Source organism: Camponotus vicinus, unplaced genomic scaffold (genome assembly GCF_025532165.1).
Source record: "Camponotus vicinus isolate PSW18456_S1 unplaced genomic scaffold, iyCamVici1.0 SCAF_11, whole genome shotgun sequence".
Classification (NCBI taxonomy): Eukaryota; Metazoa; Arthropoda; class Insecta; order Hymenoptera; family Formicidae; genus Camponotus; species Camponotus vicinus.
The window spans coordinates 14,279,929-14,303,517 of record NW_028141947.1 but is presented as its reverse complement, the minus strand read 5'-3'; the positions used below and the strand labels follow the sequence as shown (position 1 = coordinate 14,303,517).

The 23,589-nt window shown below is 36.6% G+C and overlaps 2 protein-coding genes across 9 annotated transcripts in view; one reads left to right on the top strand and one right to left on the bottom strand.

Annotated features, from left to right (window-relative positions):
• The window catches only part of Sema1a (semaphorin 1a), a 366,157-nt gene that overhangs the window by 76,060 nt on the left and 266,508 nt on the right, over positions 1 to 23,589 (bottom strand). For 4 of the 5 annotated variants that reach the window (XM_083081468.1, XM_083081474.1, XM_083081472.1 and 1 more), the window contains exons 11-12: positions 17,570 to 17,704; positions 8,693 to 9,331 (exon numbers count right to left, since the gene is read on the bottom strand). The gene's annotated coding sequence lies outside the window, so the exon portion shown is untranslated. The remainder of the gene's footprint in view (positions 1 to 8,692; positions 9,332 to 17,569; positions 17,705 to 23,589) is intronic. The other variant, XM_083081469.1, reaches the window with a different exon arrangement.
• Otd2 (homeotic protein ocelliless) lies at positions 257 to 15,297 on the top strand. Of its 4 annotated transcripts, none has more exons than XM_083081481.1 (7): positions 257 to 892; positions 9,624 to 9,951; positions 10,633 to 10,784; positions 13,489 to 13,673; positions 13,977 to 14,097; positions 14,226 to 14,432; positions 14,570 to 15,297. In XM_083081481.1, exons 2-7 carry the CDS (start codon positions 9,711 to 9,713, stop codon positions 14,666 to 14,668), a joined length of 1,005 nt encoding a protein of 334 aa, XP_082937607.1. In that variant the 5' UTR covers positions 257 to 892; positions 9,624 to 9,710; the 3' UTR covers positions 14,669 to 15,297. The 4 variants fall into 4 exon arrangements, with proteins under 4 accessions (XP_082937607.1, XP_082937604.1, XP_082937606.1 ...); XM_083081478.1 differs by having other exon boundaries at positions 9,624 to 9,966; XM_083081480.1 differs by lacking the exon at positions 257 to 892 and adding an exon at positions 5,018 to 5,214 and having other exon boundaries at positions 9,624 to 9,966.

The window sequence follows — 23,589 nt, the reverse complement described above, 5'->3', positions numbered from 1 at the left end:
TTTTCCATCCTTATCCCCTCTCGACGCAGAGCGCGCGCGCGTCTCTCCCTCTCCCTCGACGCCTTGTCAGTCGCATTTCCCTTCTCTCGCTTCCGCATTCGCCTTTCTCGTACCGTTGCGCCGATATCTCTGTCGTTTCGCGGCCGCGTCGCACACCCCATCCCCTCCCCGTGCTCTCGACGCCGGCGTCCCTCCCCCGCCGGCGGCCGGCGCACGAGCGTCCCCCTCGCGCATAACCCCTCGACCAAGAGAGCGATCCGTAACAACTAAAGTTCTCGTGAAAAGTTGAGCCGGGCGCTCTCCTACGCCCTCCTGCTATAATAGCCGCTCTCGCGCTGGTCTCTCTACCGACCGTCGTCGTCGTCTCTCGTCTCTGTTCATCTGTCCCACATTCCGTGAGACGGAGAAGGAGAGGGACGGACGTGAGCGACGAAAGGGAGGGAACGGGAAAGGCAGGGAGAAGGAGAGAGAGAGAAGAGGGAAGAAAGGGCAAGCGCGAGAGGACGAGACAGAGAGGGAGAAAGAGAGAGGAACCGCGCCGTGGACGACTCCGACGGATTAGGGAATAGAATAGTCATTATCGTGTATACATCCGTATTCTACGAGCTATCGGTCGCGCTCGTTCGAAGAGTCGGTCGTCGGTGGTGTGGCGAGACGCCGTGCGGCGGGTTTGGCGCCGGTTTCAGTGGTGTGCGAGTGCGGTACCGAGAGATCGAACGACCTAGCCCGTCTCTTTTCTGACATTGGAGCGCGCCGGCAGAGAGTATTACGCGTCGGGCCACGGTGTGTGTTGGAGTGCGAGTTCGGGGGCTTCGCCTGGATTAATCGGGCTCAAGACGAGGAATATCGACGCGGGAGCAGCGGCGCCGGCAATTACGAGCGGTGCTCGTGGGTGAGTACATCCTCTCCTCCTGCTGTTTCCCGGAGGGACCAGAGCGTGCCGTTGTATCGTGCATTCTCCGCATTCTCGGCGATTGTCGCAGTGACCGAGAAGCGGCGCGGGTTCCTTCATCCGGCTGATCGAGGGTCGATTCACGAAGGAAACGTCCGAGTCCATCTGTCGTTTCTTGAATTTACGAGCTTGCCTCGTCGTACTCTTATGTCACGTTCGTTATCACGTACGTCGCGATGCTCCTTGTACCTTTGTTATTCCGTCGTCTGTCACGTCGTGATCGTATGACCTACATTCTCCACGTGTATCGTAGATGTGCGCAAATATTATTTACTTATTCGCACAACTTGACGCTCCGATTGTTAATCGATAAGATCGCATCTTATGGTTGGGTAATTAAGAAATTGACCCAATTTCAAAATCGAATTTTGATAAGCATTTAGTAAGATACGATAACATTATTTTTTAGTTTGTCATTGACTTTCTTTCACAAGTAATCTAGATATTAAAGTTAAATTTGGACCTTCAAATCTATTATAATTTATATTTGATACCTATTTCTTTACATAATCTTTTGTTAAAGAATTCCTGTACTTGTGTATTACAGTCTATAAACGAAAGCAGCATTGTAATGATGTTATCGAATATATATATATCTATAAATTAATCATCACATCGTAAGTTTCTACCCAGATAATGATCGAATATATTGCCTATCACTGCTGATGTAGCTTCGTCGCGAATCACCGATATTTCTATTGATCGAACGACTCGTTTCGTAACAACGCGAGGTTTCCTCTACATTCTTAACAATAGTTGAAAATTAATAAAATTATTATTATTATCAAACTACAAGAGTATTACGATAATCGAGTTTTGCCTACGTAAAGATCAATGATACGATAAAATATTTTATTCGAGATAAAGATGGTCGAAAAGATCTCGTCAAGTATGTACAAGATATATTTACGAGGCGATGAATAAATTCACACGAGAATGATTTACGATAATAATTGACATTTATATTTTTCTCGTTCAAAGTACCATCTTAATAAATACCCATCATTAATAATCACTCTCGACTATCCCGGGCTTTCTCGCGCAACCAAATTCGACCACGTACGCCATGGTTTTTATGATTTCTGCGGATTGCGGATATCCTCTGCGATTACTTCCCGCGGTAAACGAAAAAAAAGAGAGACAGAGAGAATCCCGACCGAGCGAATCAACCGAATTCGGGCGCTGCGGTGCGCGAATACCTCGAAAACGCCGACATTTAATCGGCGAGGCGTACATGGAAGCTTTCATCCGGCCAAAGAGAGAATGTATAAATTCGCGGACGAACTTGTTTCGAAATAACCGTGCGAAATTCCGCACAGCGAGGGGAATTTCGCGAGTGAGGCGGGGAAAAAGCGTGCACGGACCCACGAAATACGCGACGTTAACATTTACGCGCGAAAAGAAATATACCGTATTCGCCCCGGGAGAGGCTATTAATTGAATCCGCATCCGGGATTATTAGCTAATGTAAAATGCGCGAAAAAGAGATACAGCCGTTAGAATAGAATTCCGCCCTCTCACATTTCGCCATCAATTAATAATTCCGCATCAATCACAATGCTGCATTTTTATTTTATGAAAAAAAAAGAAATTAATATCTGTTGTTTCGAGAATAGCCGAGCCGATAAAAATTTCGTACTTTTTCCAGATAGTGCAAACAAGACGCATCGTCGACGCAGAGATTGAAATTCGTGCGTTCTCTCATCTCTCTACGAGAAAATTTGTTCCGCTCTTCTACATATACATAAACAATTGAATCGGTAAATCCGATTTTATCAGCGGCTTATCTCGCTAGAATGATCACACGCACCTGTGTAACATCGATTACTTTGTAAAAATAAACATCCTACGGGCTCGCATCTGCCTTACTCTCAACATTACATATCATCGACTGTTATCCGTAACGCATCGTATACTCGACTAGATTTGTGAGTGACTTGTCAATTTTAATTAAGATTATAATAACAAAGTGGAAGAATATTTTGACGTTTTTCGTATCAACATACGCGTCTCGTATAGAGGAGCAATTCCGAAGCAGCTGTCGCGCTGGTTTTCCGAAGCTACGGAAGCGACGGGGCTCGTCAAGATCTATTTTACGTTGTACGATGCCGCTTGATCCTTCAATAATCTTATCTACGACGTCCGACGGCTGCTGTCAGAGCAGATCTCGTAGCGCGCTGCGCCGAGCTTCGACTATTTCCGTTCGCGCTTGCAATTTCGCGGGAAGTTTCGGTCCCGAAACGGGCTACCATGGTAGCAGCGTGCCGAGAGAGTTGGCCAGCGGGATTTCCACGGAAATAATCTGCTTACGGTAATCTTCTTGGCTTGCCGCCGCCGCCTCCCTCCCGCTTAAGGTCCGCCTTCCACGAGGAGGTCCTTCGTCTCCTTGTCGTCGTCGTCGTCGTCGTCGTCTACACACGCTGGCGCGTTCTCCGGCAACGCAAGACGATCCTAGTCGCTTGCTGATCTTCGAATCTAATGGGAATTTTGTCGCGAGCGCATCCGATCGACCCCGAGACGAGACACAGCGCGTGTTTTTCAGTGGAGAACAAAGAGTGGTGATTCTATGGCGATTTTCGCATCGCGAGAGACTTTCGTGACCACGTTGTTGAGAAAAATGTGACGCGATATGATGGCACCGGTTCTTAAAATACAAATAATCGATGAGATCGAAAGGGAATTTGATTAAAGACATTTTCATCTCCACGTCGATATAATAAATCTGATTATTAAAATATTGAGAATTTTATGCGGAGAAGTTTGAGAATATTGCAAGAATGATCGAATCATCATGAAGGAAGAATCATCTGTTGCCTTTTCTCTACATTGTAGTTTATAAAAAGATAATTTATCGCCTGCGAATATTGCCCTTTGGATAAGCGGTTGTCTAGAAGTTTGAAAACGCGGCGCTGACTGTTGGATGGACCAAAAGGATCTCGATCATTATGAATATGAAGATCCGTACATTATACGTATCGAATCGAAACGAAGCGAATGTGAAGATTTCGTGATAAATATAAACGACATCCGTGCGCATCAAGAAGGACGTGGCGAATTGAAACGAGTGCATCGCAAATGATGAATTATTTCGAGTAAAGTTAATTCTATATACGATTGGCGAAAAAATTTTTGAATAATTGGCAAAGTCGATAATTTATTCGCGGCTTCCCGAGGATGATTCTTACAAAGAAAATATAAAAAGATTGGATTTATTATTATCTTACGCATCTTATGCTTTACAATTAAAGATATAACTTTGAAAAGTAACAAAATCCCGAGTCTAAATCCTGATTCGCGTATGCTTTTCGATTATACGATCGCTTCGATGCTGAAAAATGTGCCGAAGCCGAACAACATAGTTGACTAGTGTTTCGAGGGCTTCCACGATGGATAGTCTGCGTGCAAAGTTTATCTTTTACGTTAACAAATAATTTTTTCTTTTCACGCGATAAAATCTACCGTCGTGAAAATCTAGTGCAATCGAGTGACAGAGAATTTTCTTATAAAAATGTCACGCGTTTATTTTAATTTTGTAAATTTAGAGTTATAATTAAAATTCGTATAAATTGATGTAAACCGTAATATCGATATATGAAAGACCTATTATATCGATTATATGAAAGACCCCGCCCTTTTAAACGAAGATTTTGAAGACGCCGATAGTCCTCGTTCTTGATTCGCTGCCACGAATTCAATCTCGGCTCCGGCATCTTCGAGTATCAAGTCTCTCGGAATCCCTGGTCGATGTTATCACGTGCGAACGGGTCCCAATGTCGCGCCGTACCTTCGACGGGAGGATTGACGTGGCCACCATAGAACCGTGAACGGCTCGAGGGAACAAAACCTCCTCGAAATTGGCTCCGAGGAATCAGTAAGTTCCACCGTCCGTCAGGGCGGAACATAAAGGAGCACGAAGCGGAATGGAGGCAGGTGGAGAGACGAGGGGGGGAGGAGGGAGACGACGAAACGAAGGAGGCTCATCCCCGTCGGGCGGCGGGGCGCAACCCCCATTGGCATCTCCTTTTTTGCCGGCCGGGTATAAAGACTAACTAGCGGAGAACAAGCCCGGGGCGGAGGTATACCCCGTGTATACCTCGTGGAATTTCTACGGGAATTAAGTTTTACGCTCAATGAACGCGCAACAAACGCCCGAATACCCGGGGCTAAGATTGCATTCAATGCGACTCTGCTCCGTAGAAACGCTTCCTTGTGCACGACTCCGTGCGCATGGCTACGCTGGTGCACGCGGCTCCTTGACAGAGGTATCCGACTACACAATCCCGGGCTACATAAAGTGTGTGTATATATGTATGTCTACGTTTGCGTATATGTATATGTATATGTCTATGTGTATGTGTGCGACTCCGCGACATAAAGCCGCCTTTCTGTGAAAAAGTTGAAGCTTAATGCCGAGGTAATTATTTCGCGAGATGCTGCACCCGACGTGGACCGAACTCGACGCAGCTGCGAGTGCCCGGTGTCGTTAGCGTTAGGTAATTGAATTAATTATGACTTTATTATCCAATAATGAGAGAAAGTTTCTTGTGTCCTTTGCGCATTGTGCGAACCAGGTATTATAAATATTTCCGCTAAGGCAAGTCGTAATCATCTATTAATATATGCATAATCTGCTGTTATGGTATCTCGCGCATAAAAAAAAATTTATTTCAAATTATACTATCGCTAATCGAGAATATTAAATCGTAAGGAGGAGAGCTTGTACTTGACGCGTAAAGATTATTGCAAAATTATCGCGATGGAGGTACATATGCGCGTTTGAATGACTAAGTATTCGAGCGTTGGCACAATCTCGAAAAATCGTCCGTAACATCAGTTAATGCCTCGCTCGTTTCACAAGTACCTTCTGGCTTTCCTCGCGATACTCGCGGATGGCTGCGCTTCACGCAACCGACGTACGTGTACGTTCATTGTGGAGCTACGGAGCGGGCTCTTCAGGAACAATGCGGTTGTGTGCAAATACTCCTGGAAACAATGCGGCCGCGACTTAACTTTCTGGGATAGCTCCGGCAGTGTGTCGTTCTTCGTGTACCGCCGGATGTACCGAAGCCGCAAACCGCGCTACCTAATGCAGAAACGACGTTGCATCCCCCGCGAATGAATCCCGGATGCTGCGACTCGTCTTCGATGTATGCGACCGCATCCGCGCGCAACTTTCTCTCTCTTTCTTTGCCCTCTAATTTCCCCGCCAATTGTTACTGCGCAAATTTGAAAATGCGAATCGCGCTAACAAGTTCCGACTCGAGGTTTTAATGAAACGAAACAACAAAGGTATCATTTATTTATAAATGTAAAAGAAATTTTAATCATACAAAAATAACAGATCGCGACGTATATTGACAGAAAGAATCGGAAACAATTTCCTCTGATTATAAAAAAAAAAAATAATTTCAATCGTGCAGAATTAATACATGGAGGGTGTTGACAGAATCTGAAGCAATTTTCGGATTTGTAGGAATTCACCGCGGATTTAAGATGCAACAGTAAAACGCGTATCCGCCGCACGTGCGCTCCATTGACTTAACTGATCCGTACAGATACGATTTGCTGGACGTTCGTAAATCGAATTCTTCGGCGACGAGAGGGTAAACCTCCATATCTCTATCTCCCTATCTCTTTCTCTCTTTCTCTGTCTCTCTCTCTCGTGCAGAACACACGCGGAACGTAATAATGGGGATTTAACAGTCATTAGGGACGGCATACCGGTATATATCTGTCGATTGGTAACGCAAAGTGTTTGCACTAGGGCCGAACTATCGAAGGGGGCGAGGGTGGGAGTGACTCGTTGCAGCGGGAGATCGATTCGTCGGGAAAGGGCGTCGGGGGAATGCGCGGGGGTGTAAAAGGCACCCTAGCTATCTTTCTCTAGACCGTTTCTCCCGGCCTCTCCACAAAGTCGTAGACTACTCGAGTGTCCTCGAGGACCAATCGAGTGGCGGCCTGGGCATTTTGTCCACACTTGGCGGTCTGTAACAAGTGCATTGTCCCGTGCACCAAAGTGCACAAAGATAAAGAGACTTCTGGCTACCGTAACACAAGGACCATCAAGTATCCCTTCTCGCCCTCTTCTTTACATTTTGTTTCTTTCCCCGTCTTTCTCTCGCGACGCGCTTTTAATAAGAGTTAAAAAGTGTAAATAAACGTGTCATTTCGTGTCGGCAGTATTTACGTCAAATTCCTTTTCGACAAGTTAATTGGAATTTTCGAATTAATATGATTATGAGTAATTTAATAATAGAAAATAAAAATATATTTAATCTTTTTGTGATTGTGTGCAGCGGCAAAATTCACCAACAATTCGACGATGTTATCGAGAGATAAATCTGCATTGCGTTGAAATAAAAAGAAACAGTTCAGTCGTGCAGTCGTCGTTAAAAAGTTTTCAAAAGTGACAGTTGTTTTCGGCGTTTTTTGCCCATGCTGGGTGGCATGTAACAAGTGCTTTGTGGCCGGCGCGAGGCGCGTAAGTGCACAAAAGTGGAAATTCGCGCCTGACTGATCTCAGGAGGACCCGGGAGAATAGCCAGCCTTTCTTCGCCCTCTCTTTCATAGCGGGCGAAATTTTAATATAGTTGGGAGACGAAAGGGGCGTCACGCGGGGTAGTGTATACTTTATGGATTCTTTTTCACCGCGTGGCAACTTCATTCCGGTTCCGGAGAGCGGAGAAAATTTGCGCGCGGGCGTAATGAGACGTAGTATTAGAGCGCAATACACAATATAAGCTCGCCTTTTACATCTACGATATTAAGTATACGTAATTTCATCGAGCGATCTCATTTATGCTCTACATATTCCGGAAATAGAAGCGTTATTTTATCGATATATGAAATTTTATTCATATTAAAACGCGCGGAAAGTAAATAATTTTAATCTCCTGTAAAATTTTTTAACGTTTTAATTTGCGACATTAAAATATTTTTTGTTAGTAAACTCGTGACATTTATGAGTAAGCGTGAATATATTTATATCATCAGCGTATATCGATTCGATATGTCATAAAGCCACTTATTGTACATATTACGTGCTCGGTATTTAAATTGTAGCGCATAACAAATTTCAATATACAGTAGGATAAATTTCAATTGCGAACGCAACAGGATGCAATGCACATACGTTACGAGGGTGGATGTGAGTGTTTCGTCCATATTTGTGCAAAAAGACTCACGCTGCGACAGCTCTATTAGACCTCTAGAAGGGTCTTCATATATGACGTGTTCTATTCATTGAAATTTAGTAATATAACGCGGTTGAGAGAGAGGACACGGAACAATACATTATTAAAGATGGACTTGTTGGTGTAAGATTTCATTTCGAAAGCACAGCTCGAATCAATCGTCCTTTCTTTGTCAGATATACGAGTATCATATATAAAATTTTTTTGCACGGATATAAGAGACTGTAATTAAAATATTAAAAGTTCTAACTTTAATTTATCTCGGTTTAATTTAAACCGTCTATGGATCATGTCATACATTGTATGTATAAAAATTAACTCTATAAAGATTGAATTTAATTTGTATCAACAATAATTTTTATTACATTAGACACGAATAATGTATAATGTATCCATTAGATTTGACGCTATAAAAAAATAAAGAATTTTGAATCAGATGTTCTATATTTTACATTCAATAAGAATGATTAACTTGGAGACACACTCACATCATGACGATTCTGTCGTCATTCAATTGTTCCTTATAATGCAGATGTTAATTACTTACCGATTAGCAGCCCTTAATCCAAGACATGTGGACGGCGACATCCGGCAGGCAGGAAACAATACACGTTTCATCGTTGTCCGGCCATATCGCAGATGTGCGTGCACGACGTAGAACGCAGTTGTAATAAACGTGACGGCAAACAAATTAACAAGTCACTACCACCGGGGAAGCTGGATTGCCCGTGATGGTGTAAGAAGCCGAGGAAAGGGAGAGAGCGATAGCCGTTTCTGACGTTGTAACCGGAGAGGATAAAACGCGCGACTTAAGCGGCTAAGAACGCGACGGAAAGGCTACGAGCGTGTTGCACGTCTTCAGGGTCAAGTAGCGTTCGCTGTTCTCGGTTTTCGGGCCGACGTTTTCGGAGTTAGATTGGCCTCCTTGAGAAGGAAGGCCGAGGATACTCGGAGTCCTGTTGCAGCTTTCTCGGATTATCCCCCGCGCGCAGCTGCCGATCGTTCTTATTTTCATGCCGGGCGATCACGATCGATTGGTATTTGTTTAATACACCGACTACTTTCTCTTTGATCATCAGATCGAAACGATCTACTCGAAAACAGCGGAAACAAACAAGGAATTTGGTCAATTTTAAAGAGACTTCAAAGATGCACGATGTTCAAAGTTGAATTCTTGTCTGCTTTTCTGTAACAAAAAAAAAATAACGAAATTACTGAAGACTTTGTCATTTTTCGCAAAAACTATCTTTTAATAAAAATATAATTATACACACATATGTGCACAAAATCTTACAAATTGATATTTTTCATAAATTGATTTGAATTTTATTATTTCATTTTTGTGATGTGACAGGACAAGCCAATCACATGTGTGTGAAATGAACATATTTTTCTTTGAATAAAATAAATCGTCAATTTAACCGATTTTTCATATAATTTCGTACAATATTGATTCAATTTTTTTCCGTCTTTTTTAGGCAGAGCATATAACTTGGACGTCGAGGACGTTTCTTTAGGGAGACCGCGGCGGAGGGGTGGTCGTGCTGGGGGCCGAGGGGGTGGTGATGTGGCCGAACAGCCTCGGAGGTACTTCCGGCTGCAGCGGGGGCGCCGGCGCCACCGATCTCGGGGGCCTCGCCGCCTCCACCACCTCGGCCTCCGAGCTCTTTGGGCCCGCGGCGTTCGGCGCGACTGCCGCGGGGCCCTACGGCGCCCTTAAGACGGCACCCTACATGAGCGCGCTTAGCATGCCGTCAATAGATGCTTTACACTCCACCATCGGCTATCCCGGTTGTACACCCGCCGGTGAGTCCTACTACTGTGAGTGCCCATCATATTGTTTTATTAGTTCTAGTACTGAATCAAATCGGAAATAGCTTTTTGTTTATGAGTTGCAAGTTACAAGTTTATCTTTGTATTGCAAAGCTGAAGAAAATATGAAATATTAAATTGTGACAAGGTTCATCTTTATATAGAGATCTTTATATAGAGTGGTGCTAAAAATGCGAGAAAATTATTATGATAAATATTGCAATATTGTAATTGGAGAACAATTGAAAAACACAAGTGTTAGTAAATAGAATGATTAATAAATAATAATATTAAATTATTCATATGCCATTTGTGTTAAGCTTTTGAATTTTGCATCAAAGTTATTTCCGATTCGTGAAAATATTATTACTGTTATTAAGTTATTAATAATTATTTGTAATAAGTTGTTATTTAACTATTAATAATAAGTTTATATATATTTTATTTATTACATTAATCATTACTGGTTAGTTAAATGTAGTTGACCTATAACATTATACATATTATATATCATATTTCATACTCATTTATTATAAAAATTGCCGATATTATACACAAATTTAAATTATAAGTTAGATATTTAAAAGAGATATCTTTTTATTATCTTGGAAAAAAACAATATAAATGGAAAAAATTTATATGATATCTTGTTGTATTAAAAATTCTGTTTTAAAGGCAATCCGAGAAAGCAACGGCGGGAAAGAACAACATTCACACGAGCACAATTGGACGTATTAGAGGGACTTTTTTCAAAGACGAAGTATCCTGACATTTTTATGCGTGAGGAAGTAGCGATGAAAATCAATTTACCAGAATCGAGAGTGCAGGTAAGAAATTATTAATGTTGGTGACAGCAATTTTTGATTATGCTTTAAGTATCTTCGATTATGCAGCTATCAGCTGTTTCAAAAGAAATCATAAGATTATTCAATATCTTTTCGATTTTATTTAGTATAATAAATTAGTAGATTAAATTACTACTATAATACAGAAAATAACTTTGAATATAATGTGGAAAGTATTTCTGCACTGCAGTAAAAAAATGCGACATGTCTATGAAGGGTGCGAGAGTGTCTGATTACCGAGGGTTATACACTGTCGGCACGTTGACAGTATGGACAGCATCGATTGATTCTCTTCTACCTGTGTGTCTTTTGCGTTAGAGTTAATTAAATTACGCGTTCGTCTTGCAAATATATACACCTACAAGAATTATTCGAATCTGCTATTAACACCCTCTTATAATGACGATAAAATTAAAAATAACGATTTCATTTAATAGATTAAATCTATATTTCTGCAATCTTTTTATTTGGAGATAAACTACTAGTCTGCATGAGATTTACTATAATTAAAAAATCATGACTTAATATAGCTTAATTGTAAATATAATATCTCACTTTAATAATGAACGAAGTATTAGATATTATTCGATAGCTAAATTAGTATAAAATTATAGTAACAGAAGAAAAGAGCGAATAAAAGTCGAGCACAATATTATTAAATATGCAATTATTAGAATAAATAAATGACATAAAGAAGATTCGAAAACATAAAAACGAACGCAGAGAATCAAACATCTATTATATCTATTTCAAATGCTCTATAAATGGTATAGAAAAGGAAAAAATTCGCTCGCTCTCTAGTCACATAAAATCACAAGCGTTGCTCCATTGACATTTTTGCTCAATAGCACGCGGTCAAAAGAATGTTTTTTTGTGCAACAATACCCCGCGAAAACCTACATGAATAATGTCAATTTCGGAAACGATATGTCGATGTTGGTCGACTGACACCGTGCCTTCTGGCCGTACCAACGTCGACGTCCACAAGGTCCGAGAACGTGTTCGCGCATATCCCACCCTCATCACGGCCGGAAAGGGCGCTTCGCATCCGCAATTGCCGTCCAACACACCTGGCTATGACCGTGTAAACGGGATGAATGGGCCCGACGTGGCCCATAGTCTTGCGCACGTTCGTCGGACGACTGCAAAACTAGAGACTGCTCTACTCACGATCGCTGTTTTCGGACCCCTGCATGACTTTTCAACCGCGGACGTCTCCGTGTCCATTGTAGCTTCACCAAAGCTGGTTTTCTCACGGGTCAATACGATAATATCGTTTCACGCAATATGATCGTATATTTTAATCAATTTTTTTTAAAAAGAAATTATACATTTAATATAATACATGGGAAGGAGACTGCTATATCAAAAATTATTTAATATTATAAGATTTATTAATTAATAAATATATGATTAATGAGTTAAAAGATGATAAAAATATATTGCAACAAAAAAGATGAATCGAGTCTAGTGTCCAAAAATATCAAACGTAGGGAAAAAATCTTTTATTTATAACAATTTCGCGAGAATAAAGAAAAATTGAAATCTTGTAAATATGTTATTATAGGATTTTATTTTATTAAGCGTTGAATCATGCATTGATATCTCGTCAATATTTCTCGATACCAATATGGAACATAATCCAGTCGTGGTAAAAATACTTTTGCGACGTTTCTTGAAAGCGAAAAATTCACGTTACATACACTGGACTCTTTCGATGGAAGAACGCGAGCTGCTGGTGTCGTCCCCCAGAAAATCCGTAGAAACCCAAGCTCACCTCTCCGCTTCTAACATCGATCGCGAGGCTTCTCCAAGTTTCACTCTCTCTCTTTTTGTCGCATTTCTCTCTCTACCTCTTTCCACTCGCTTCGTCCCTCTCTACGCCCCCATATCTATCGTTTCTATGTGTAAGAGAAGTTTCAGAGAACAAACGAGCTATATGAAAGACAATGCGTCACGTAAACCATGCATAATTAAATCCAATTCGCAAAATATATTTCCAAATCTTTATTTATGAACATTCTTTTTCTTAAAAACGAAAACATATTTCAACATCTACTGAAATTAGTTATGAAAAATACATTACTGTAATGCTTGCACGATGAGATCTGTCAAAGAAAATGATAGAAATTGATAGGACAGTAATCTGCGTCATTCGAGCGGCAGCGGAGGAAACGCTTTTTAATCTATATAAGCATAATTAGCAACTTCATTACAAGGTGTTCATGCAAAACCAGTGGACACTTTGAACACAAACCGGAGCGAGCCCGTTGGTACGCGAAATCGGCTTATTCTATTCAGAGAAGTTGCTCGGTGTGTGTGGGACGACCTATACTCCAATCGGTTTCGTAATTCTGTTGCATTAACGACAGCCTGGTAGCGAGCGCGTCCGATATGCGTGCGCGTTTTCGTTCGCGTTGCTGCAGTCAGCTTGATTGGTAATTGATAGTCGTGCCAGTCCAGCATTCCCCTATAATTGGTTATTACGCCAGCTTTACGAGAGTTCTGATTCGTTTCAAATCACATTTACGCATCGCTGAAACGTGAAAATGACGTCCAATTCATTTCGCGACAGATGCGCGACTAGTTATTATTACTTTTTATGATAATATACACAGCTGCTGTGTGCAGAAGCGTCTCTGATTATGTAAAAACGTAACGCGTAATTCCTATGTCCTGTCTACAGGTGTGGTTCAAAAATAGAAGAGCTAAATGCCGACAGCAGCAGAAGCAACAGCAACAACAGCAAGATAAGGCACCGAGATCGAAGAAACCTTCGGGGAGTCCGGCTAGTAATCCACCCCCTGGAAAAAGTCCTTCAATTGCTACCACGCCCACGCCTGCCGCTGCGGTACCTGCTACTACGCCCTTGTAAATATCTCCCTTGATCTTAATGAAATATATCTTCTCATGTACAGCGCTCTAATGATTATTATTTCACATCCGTATGAGATAATCGCCAACACAATTAGCCTGCTTCAATTTAGAAAATTAAAATTAATATTTTAATTGCAATTATAATTATATATATTATAATAATTATATATACAGATATTATTGAGATAGTTGTTGTCGTGCGAGATATCTTTTCTTACATATAAATATTGAGAGTGTAAAGTCCGAATGTATTATTATTAATATATAAAACAGATGTGACATTGCATTTTTACTCAGGAGCGGAGGCACTGGAGGTTCAGCGGCAAGTTCTCCGGCGCTTTTAAGGGATTCGCCGCAATATAAACCCGCGGGAAATGCTACTAGTTTACTGTTAGCAGCTAGTACTACCCCACCGAGCGTAAGTTGATAAGCTGTAGCGATACTTTCGTTTTTGTGTTATTCTAAACGAACGCTTTTATGTTATTTTTATGTTTAATGTTTATGAAATTTGTTTTCTTATACACTCGTTGTTTCGTTTTTCAACAGTTAGGCGGCACCGTGTACAGCAGTGGCGGTGGTAGCAGTAGTATCTGGAGTCCAGCAGTGACGGAAAGCGGTGGAGGATTTCCGGGTGACCACCAACGGTTAGCGTGGACGACAACCGCTTCTCAGCAGCAATGCTACCAAAATTATTCGTCCTACTATACCAATATGGATTACCTCTCGCCCGCTTCGCATCAGTTAAACGTTGTGGTAGGTATAAAAAGAATCTCTATCTCCATCTTTGTCAGTTTTTTCTGCGCGAATATATATGATTACATTCATTAAAATGGAGCAAGAAGATGCTTGAAGAATAGCATAATGTAAAAGAATCAATATTGCATCGTTAGGACAGCGGAGGTAGCCTTGACAATTCATGGAGCAAAACGAGAGACGAAGGAACTTCATCTTGGTTTTACAATAGCGCCGGATGGGGCGATCGGAAGTGAACCTACAAGAATCGAGGGGAACAAAATCCGGGTACATATCATCGACAATAGTGAAGGTTACACGGCTCGATACGAAGCTTATCGTAATGCCAAATAAAACGAGGAAGTTATATTTCTGATGAGTATCGATAGAGATTAAACATATCTTTAATTAGGCCGGCGTTCGAGGAGCTGTGGAATGCACAGGCCAATCGAGAGTGCCATACGTATCCTTCTATATTTACTGGTTCACAACATAGTTTAAAAGATATCCTATCATTTGGAATATTTTCTATGCAACGAGAAAATTTGCAGAAAATATTTCACAAAAAAATTGTTTTGTTTCTCACGAAGAGCACCGTAGAATAAAAATATTATTTGCATATAAGATTAGGAGATATACAGAACATTCCACATTTTCCTTCTGTACCGTGCAATTTTTATTAGATCAATTTTATTCTAATATGCATTATTTAAAAATGGATCAAGTGATAAAACTAAATAAGACATTCTGTATTTATGATATAATCGTTTCTTTGTATATCGTAGATTATGCTTGCGATCGCGAAATATGAAATATTTTGAAATATTTTGTATGATACGAAATTTCTGAAATATGTTGCACTGTGCAAAGTAGTTTTAATTACCAAATAAAAAATCTGACTTTATGTTTTGATTCATTTCCACTTTGGAGAAATTATATCAAATTATATCAAATGATATTAAATAATACATTTATCTATTATAAGAAATTTGCAAAGTTCTGAAATCAATGAAAATTGCGATTTATTAGAGGAATGTTTTGTACTTTAATAGTTGCTTCAAAATTTGTTGATAGTGCAAATTAATTATTAGATTGACGCAACAGATTTGTCATATTTCTCAAATAAAGATGACAAAATTATATAATTGATTTCCTAGCGAAATATAGTTTATGTATATAATTTCAATTTTTAATCAAAATGGAAACATATACTATTGGTTTTAATACAGGTTTTTTAGAAAAAAATTTTCTTAAAATACAATCAAGTAGACTATACATTTTATCTAAAAATATTGTCATTTTTATTTATCTATCAAAAATTAATATAACTATATATCTAAAATAAAATTTATATATATTTATAAAAGTGACAAATCTTTTGTATTAATCTTATAATATCCACTAGTCACATTAATAAAATAAATATGACTTAAAAAGAGATAGACGGATTCATTATAAAGAATAATTGTAATTGTGATTATGCTCTTTTTTGCATAGCTCACTGTTTTACATTTTCAGATCTCATTAAAAATGATTTTAATAATTCAAATAATTTCTTTATAAAAAAGCGCATAATTCTTTTATATAGAAGAAGAATGATCATTTTATGATATGCTATAATGATTCCATGTGATCTCCAGAGGACAGATAATTATACTGTACATAATATAAATACATTTACAATATTCAAGGAAGATAATTTACGTGACTAATGTACGAGATACATTTGATTGATTTAACTTTTCGATTAAAATAATATACAACGCAAAACTTTTAAAAAAAGGTATGTACGTACGTATACACGCGATACATTACCATGTATATAAATTATATACAAAGCATATAGTGCAGATCTATATATGTACATATGTATCATTCTGTCGTGTATAAAAATACACTATCTGAATACTGAAATGAATTTATGTTACGACGTCGAAATTGTTGATCATTTTCTTTCTTCAAATGCTTATTTTGCATGTGTAAAATGAAAAAATTATATTTTATCTCTTTTATGTATAAATTAAACAAATTTTATACATACACCGTCCTATTGTCAGAAAATACACGTTGAATATTATCTGTCATATTATCTACGCAGAAAGGATAATATAAAATATAAATAAAATATATATTTTATTTTACGTTATTATTAATTTTTCAATTTTCAAGGTAAATTTTCTCTGAAAGGCAAAGCTTTATATAGAAAAATTTTATTTTACACGGTCGAATTCTTTTTATACGAGAAATTAATCGCAATTGTATTATGTACCTCGCCATATTATATATTTGTTATTTCTGACAATCAATATTATAATATGATATTTTTCAAGACTAGTGCTTGCGAATATATGTATATATATTATTCTTTTTATTTTTTATTATTCTTTTCTTAAATATATTAGCAGCAATTATACATGATTATTATCATGTCTTACATTTGCGTTGTAATTATCGAAATTAATGGATTAAAGAGAGTCTGTTAAATCTGTGAACTGTATACAATTCGTTTCTTATTAAAATGTAAAAAAATGCAATTTACTGTATATTGTTTTCGGAAAAATTGTCACTTTTTGTACAAGTATTTAAACATTTTGAAGAAAATCTTTAACGATGGAGCTTTATAAAAAACTAACCTAAATACCGATTGTTCTTTACAGAGCGTCGATTGATTATAGAATAGAAAAAAATAAAGAATCCATATGTAAAGTAAAAAGAATTATTTAAGATCTATAGGAATATAAGAGTATGTGACTGTTTAGATTGTTATTATAAATATTATCAATAATTATATAATATGATCGACGAGAAAAACAACGACGTACGTGTCTCAAGATGTATAAAGATAATATATCGAATTTGAATTGTATATAGATTTTTCTCACATTCTTTACCCACACATTCTCAATTTTCAGCTTAAGATACTTCCCCATTTTCCTTTTCATAAAAAATACGCTTATTTTAAAGATTTAAAGAGATTTATTAGACAAATAAATCTCTTTAAAAAGACAATATCTTGATTGAGATCTATCTGAATTTTTACGTTACGAAAAGATGATCTAGAATTTAACGGTATAAATGTAACGTACATATAGTAGTAAATTGTACAAAAATTTATATAATTTGACTTAGATTTATATCGACAACTCATAGATAAATACCTGTACTTCTGCTGTATATCTCCTGTTGCCATATGCACGCGTGTTTTGACCAAATAATCCTTATTTTAACTGTATATTCACGAAAGAGAAAAATAAGACGCCATAGCCCGCTTTTAGATGATCGCTGAAAGCCCTCTGTGGACATAAAAATGTGAACATGAACTACGAAGCCAAAGTCCACGAACGTTTTCAGTAGGTAACACATAACATGAACAATTTCTGGTTCTGTTCCATGCTATGTCCACGAAATGTCGGTAACGCGAGTGTTGTAACGCTAGACGCTTATATAAATAATATAAATAAATATAAGTAAATAAAATAATAATAAAGTAATAAATATAAATAAATATAAATAAATAAAAGTTTCTAAAAAATAATATTTAATATACATATATATTTTTCCTATATAAATAAATAAATAAATTTCTAATATAAATAAGTTTTGATGTCTCTCTCTCTCTTTCCCTATTATTAATTCTCTATTATTAATTATTATCTGATATTACATATTAATCACATATCGTCCACCATCATCACCATCACTACCGTCACCTTCACTGCTAACGCCATTTATTGCAATATAATGACAAACATTTTTTAAATAATAAATTTGACACATATGTGATCACCATCGCCAACGCCATATGTATATATATATTAATATGTATAGTATATAAATCGTAATATGTCAAATATTTCGGTAACGAATTTTCAATAATATAATTTGGTTTTCGGCCTTGGCAAGTCGAATGGAAACAAGCGCTAACGCGCTATTGTTTACGACCTTGTATCACGACTATATCATTCGTACGACGACATTCGAGTAAAGTAGTAGTGCGAAATGCTACTTCTGAATTATATTGCTAAATTCTTTTTCTAAACGCGATCGCGACTAATATCGAAACATAATTAGCTATGATATTGTTACAATTAACGATTAAACTTTTAAATTTAATTTAAACGTTTGATAAACGAATACCACGTAAATTCTCGAACCGTATATTTCGCGTAATTTATTTTTATTTAACCTCAAGTAAGAATCGTATAATAATAGAAATCTAAAATAATAAATTATCGTTTCAATATAAAATTGATTTTTATGAGCAAAAATAATTTTTTTAATGATATTTAGAGTCAAATATAAATCATTCGTGACTCTTTATCTATTTTTCGATTATTTAAATGTAATTCAGATTGAGATCGTGCAGTATATATATATATATATATATATATATATATATATATATATATATATATATATATATATATATATATATATATATATATATATATAAAACGATCGAATCGTAAATATAAATATATATTTAATATAATGAAAGTGATACATTAATCCTTCAATAAATAATCATATAATTAATCTATATCATTTAAAATCTGAATTTCTATACTTTAAAATATTTTGCGTATATATTTGTCAAAGTACGTAAAATATTTCGAACAGACAATAACAGTGTTCGGCCTTGACGGCGTATACAATAGCGCGCTAATGTTTACATTCCGCGGTCTTGGTATCATTCACACGGCGACACTCGAGCAAGATAGTGGTGCGAAACGATACTTCGTCTATTATCGAATTTATTATTGATTGAACGATTATCATGATTGTCAATTAGATTAATCTTTCGATTTTATAATTTCGCGTATGTATTTGTCAAAGTACGTAAAATATTTCAAACAGACAATAACACAGTGTTTGGCCTTGACGGCGTATACAATAGCGTGCTAATATTTACATTCCGCGGTCTTGGTATTATTCATACGGCGACACTTGAGCAAGATAGTGGTGCGAAACGATACTCTTCATATATTATCGAATTTATTATTGATTGAACGATTATCATGATTTTCAATTAGATTAATCTTTCGATTTTATAATTTCGCGTATGTATTTGTCAGAGTACGTAAAATATTTCGAACAGACAATAACACAGTGTTTGGCCTTGACGGCGTATACAATAGCGCGCTAATGTTTGCATTCCGCGGTCTTGGTATCATTCACACGGCGACACTCGAGCAAGATAGTGGTGCGAAACGATACTCTTCGTATATTATCGAATTTATTATTAATTGAACGATTATCATGATTTTCAATTAGATTAATCTTTCGATTTTATAATTTCGCGTATGTATTTGTCAAAGTACGTAAAATATTTCGAACAGACAATAACACAGTGTTTAGCCTTGACGGTATATACAATAGCGCGCTAATGTTTACATTCCGCGGTCTTGGTATCATTCACACGGCGACACTCGAGCAAGATAGTGGTGCGAAACGATACTTCGTATATTATCGAATTTATTATTGATTGAACGATTATCATGATTTTCAATTAGATTAATCTTTCGATTTTATAATTTCGCGTATGTATTTGTCAAAGTACGTAAAATATTTCGAACAGACAATAACACAGTGTTTAGCCTTGACGGTATATACAATAGCGCGCTAATGTTTACATTCCGCGGTCTTGGTATCATTCACACGGCGACACTCGAGCAAGATAGTGGTGCGAAACGATACTTCGTATATTATCGAATTTATTATTGATTGAACGATTATCATGATTTTCAATTAGATTAATCTTTCGATTTTATAATTTCGCGTATGTATTTGTCAAAGTACGTAAAATATTTCAAACAGACAATAACACAGTTTGGCCTTGACGGCGTATACAATAGCGTGCTAATATTTACATTCCGCGGTCTTGGTATTATTCATACGGCGACACTTGAGCAAGATAGTGGTGCGAAACGATACTCTTCATATATTATCGAATTTATTATTGATTGAACGATTATCATGATTTTCAATTAGATTAATCTTTCGATTTTATAATTTCGCGTATATATTTGTCAAAGTAGGTAAAATATTTCGAACAGACAATAACACAGTGTTTGGCTTTGACGACGTATACAATAGCGCGCTAATGTTTACATTCCGCGGTCTTGGTATCATTCACACGGCAACACTCGAGCAAGATAGTGGTGCGAAACGATACTCTTCGTGTATTATCGAATTTATTATTAATTGAACGATTATCATGATTTTCAATTAGATTAATTTTTCGATTTTATAATTTCGCGTATATATTTGTCAAAGTACGTAAAATATTTCGAACAGACAATAACACAGTGTTTAGCCTTGACGGTGTATACAATAGCGCGCTAATGTTTACATTCCGCGGTCTTGGTATCATTCACACGGCGACACTCGAGCAAGATAGTGGTGCGAAACGATACTTCGTATATTATCGAATTTATTATTAATTGAACGATTATCATGATTTTCAATTAGATTAATCTTTCGATTTTATAATTCGTTTTAATATAATATTAATAAAACGGAGAATTTGTAATGAGTAGTGCATGAATTTGAAACTTCATATAAATATCGAACGAAAATAGTACTTCTCTCGTGTCTTCTGTTTCTTACGATATGTTAAAAAGTGCGTTTCTCATGTAATTATTCCGCGATCGGGAGTATCGTGCAAAGTGTCTCGCGATCGTTTCATATATAATTAATTATTATTATTCGTATTTTCGGAAGTGAATGTGAGTGCTACGAAGAAATAGCAAAGGACGAAAAAGAGAGAAAAGGGAGAAAAGCATCGAACAACACATACGGAGCAACGAAATATATATATAAGTAAGTCATTTATAAATTATTTATCATTCATGTTACTTTTAAACATATTGCCTGTTCCTTTTTCACCTTTTCGAATTTATTCTTAATTATCATCTAATATATAACGCATATATATATAAGAAATATTTCAGTTTTCATTTTAAAATATTCCAAATAATATAATAAAATATTTTTCATGTTAATTGATATTTCAAGATAGTTCAATATTTTATAAAATATTTCACAATAATGTAATTATTATATACTTTATATATGTATAAGAATTAGATATTTTTAAATAGACTGAATTTTTATTAAAAGTTTATATTCAAGATAATGCTTGATAATTATAATTTACAATATTAAATATCTGTTTAGAAGGCAAAAAAATTGATTGCGCGTAATAATTAATTTTTCAATCAATTAATTTAGATACTTAATTTTATACAAAATAGATTTATAAAAATATTAAAATTGAATGTATTTGCATTGTTTGGCCTTTGCGTAACGATTAATATTCGCGTTAGATGTTCGATATATCGGTAGCATCCCGAATTTTTCCTGACCTAAATAATCCGCGCGGACTGCTGAGCTAAATACTCCACGCGGACTCGATCGATAGCCAATAATCATAGTTCCTCGATCCTCAAATCCAATAGAAAACTCGGATTTTGTCACTCGCGAAGTATCTCGCGTCTTATTCGCGTTTCTTCTCGCATCCTTATCGCACCCTCGTTGCATCCTTTTCTCTAATTGCTTTTAAAGGACAAGCTCGAGCGAGCCTCGGCTTTATCTATTGTAACTCGATATGCAGATAAAAACTAAACCAAAATAATACCGATTTTCGTGTCCGCCTGTCATCACTTTCTTATCGCGTACAAGATTTATGTCTCAATTTAGTTACTCACACAAATTTATTTCATATATTTCAGTTACTTACACACTCGTTTATAACGATGTAGTTTTGAGCATTTTCTCTTTAAACTCGACTTATTAAAGGTGCATTTTATATATTATTCATATATTACGATTAAAGCAATCAATGTCATCTGTATAAATGTTTGCATATACATATATTCTTTTGTTTTTCAGCTATAAAATATTGTTGTAATTAACGTACATTAATTCATTGATGATTTCGATTCGCATTTAGAAAAAAATATATTTAAAACATTTTAACTATATCTTCTAAAAAATTGTTTGCAGATTTTAGAAACACATTTATTGTTCTATATAAATAATTCGCAAAGAATGTTATAAAAAGCACAATGCATACTTAAATGATATGTTGTGTTACATTTTTAATCAATAAAATTTTCATTGATTCAGTTTAAAATAATATGTTTTATATATACAATTAGACATCTTTCTTATCCAGATTGCTTTTATCTTTCGGTCGACATTTCGCATGTAGAAACGGAAGTAAATAATAAGAAAAAGAGTTAAGCAATTATGTATTAATATAAACGCTGTTGCAAATCTAAGGAGCAGCAATTGTGACAATAATTATTATATATAATATACAATATAATTATTATATAATTTTCTCATTGTTATTTATTATTATTATTTTCTCATTGTTATTTATTATTATAACATCTGTGTGAATTAGATTCCAATTTTCCTTTATTAAAGAAAATGATCGTCGTGTAATCTTTTATTCAATAATATACATATAAGTAGACATTACAATGAGAAAAAAATTGTTATTTTAATTAAATGCTTACATACTTATTTCGTACATGACGTAAAAATCGGAAGCGCTATAATGAGTCAGATTACATTATTGAATGATATAATCAATCCCACACGCAAATTATATAAAATTATATATAATATAAATTTCTCTCTTTCTCTTTCATATATATAAATTATATTATATTATAAATTTATATAATACAACCCCCCACGGGTACACCTTGACGCGGTGGGGTGGCTCAGTACTTGGATGGTGCCTTGAGGTTTATTTTAAATTTTTTTATTTAGGATAAATCTCAAGGAGCCTGAAGGGGAAGCTAAGTACCCAGCACAGCATTGCCACGAGTCGCACAATGGCTCATATGTGGCACGCGCATTTGATGACGCATTGCGTCGTCGACTTTCCGTCGTCGGTGCCGTCAACGTGTCGCGGACGGCGGCGTTTCGTTACCGCGTTTTCGCGTTTAGCTTTCTCGCGTCATCGCGTTTTCGCGCTTCCGCGTTGGACTTTTCCTATAAAAATCCCAATTTCATTATTGTCACGAGTCTCTACTTTCGATGTCAACTAACTAGGATTTCGAGTTTGCACACGTTGCTATGCAACGTACACTCGTGCTTCGTGCTTCGTCAAGTGATTCGGCTCGAATTAGTTAGAACTCGATCGATTGCTCGGAATGGT

Coding starts and splice junctions, on each gene's coding strand:
- Otd2 (XM_083081478.1), top strand. CDS start 9,711: ATGTGGCCGAACAGCCTCGGAGGTACTTCCGGCTGCAGCGGGGGCGCC. Junction 10,785..13,488: donor TACCAGAATCGAGAGTGCAG/GTAAGAAATTAT, acceptor TCCTGTCTACAG/GTGTGGTTCAAAAATAGAAG. Junction 14,433..14,569: donor CGCATCAGTTAAACGTTGTG/GTAGGTATAAAA, acceptor TTGCATCGTTAG/GACAGCGGAGGTAGCCTTGA.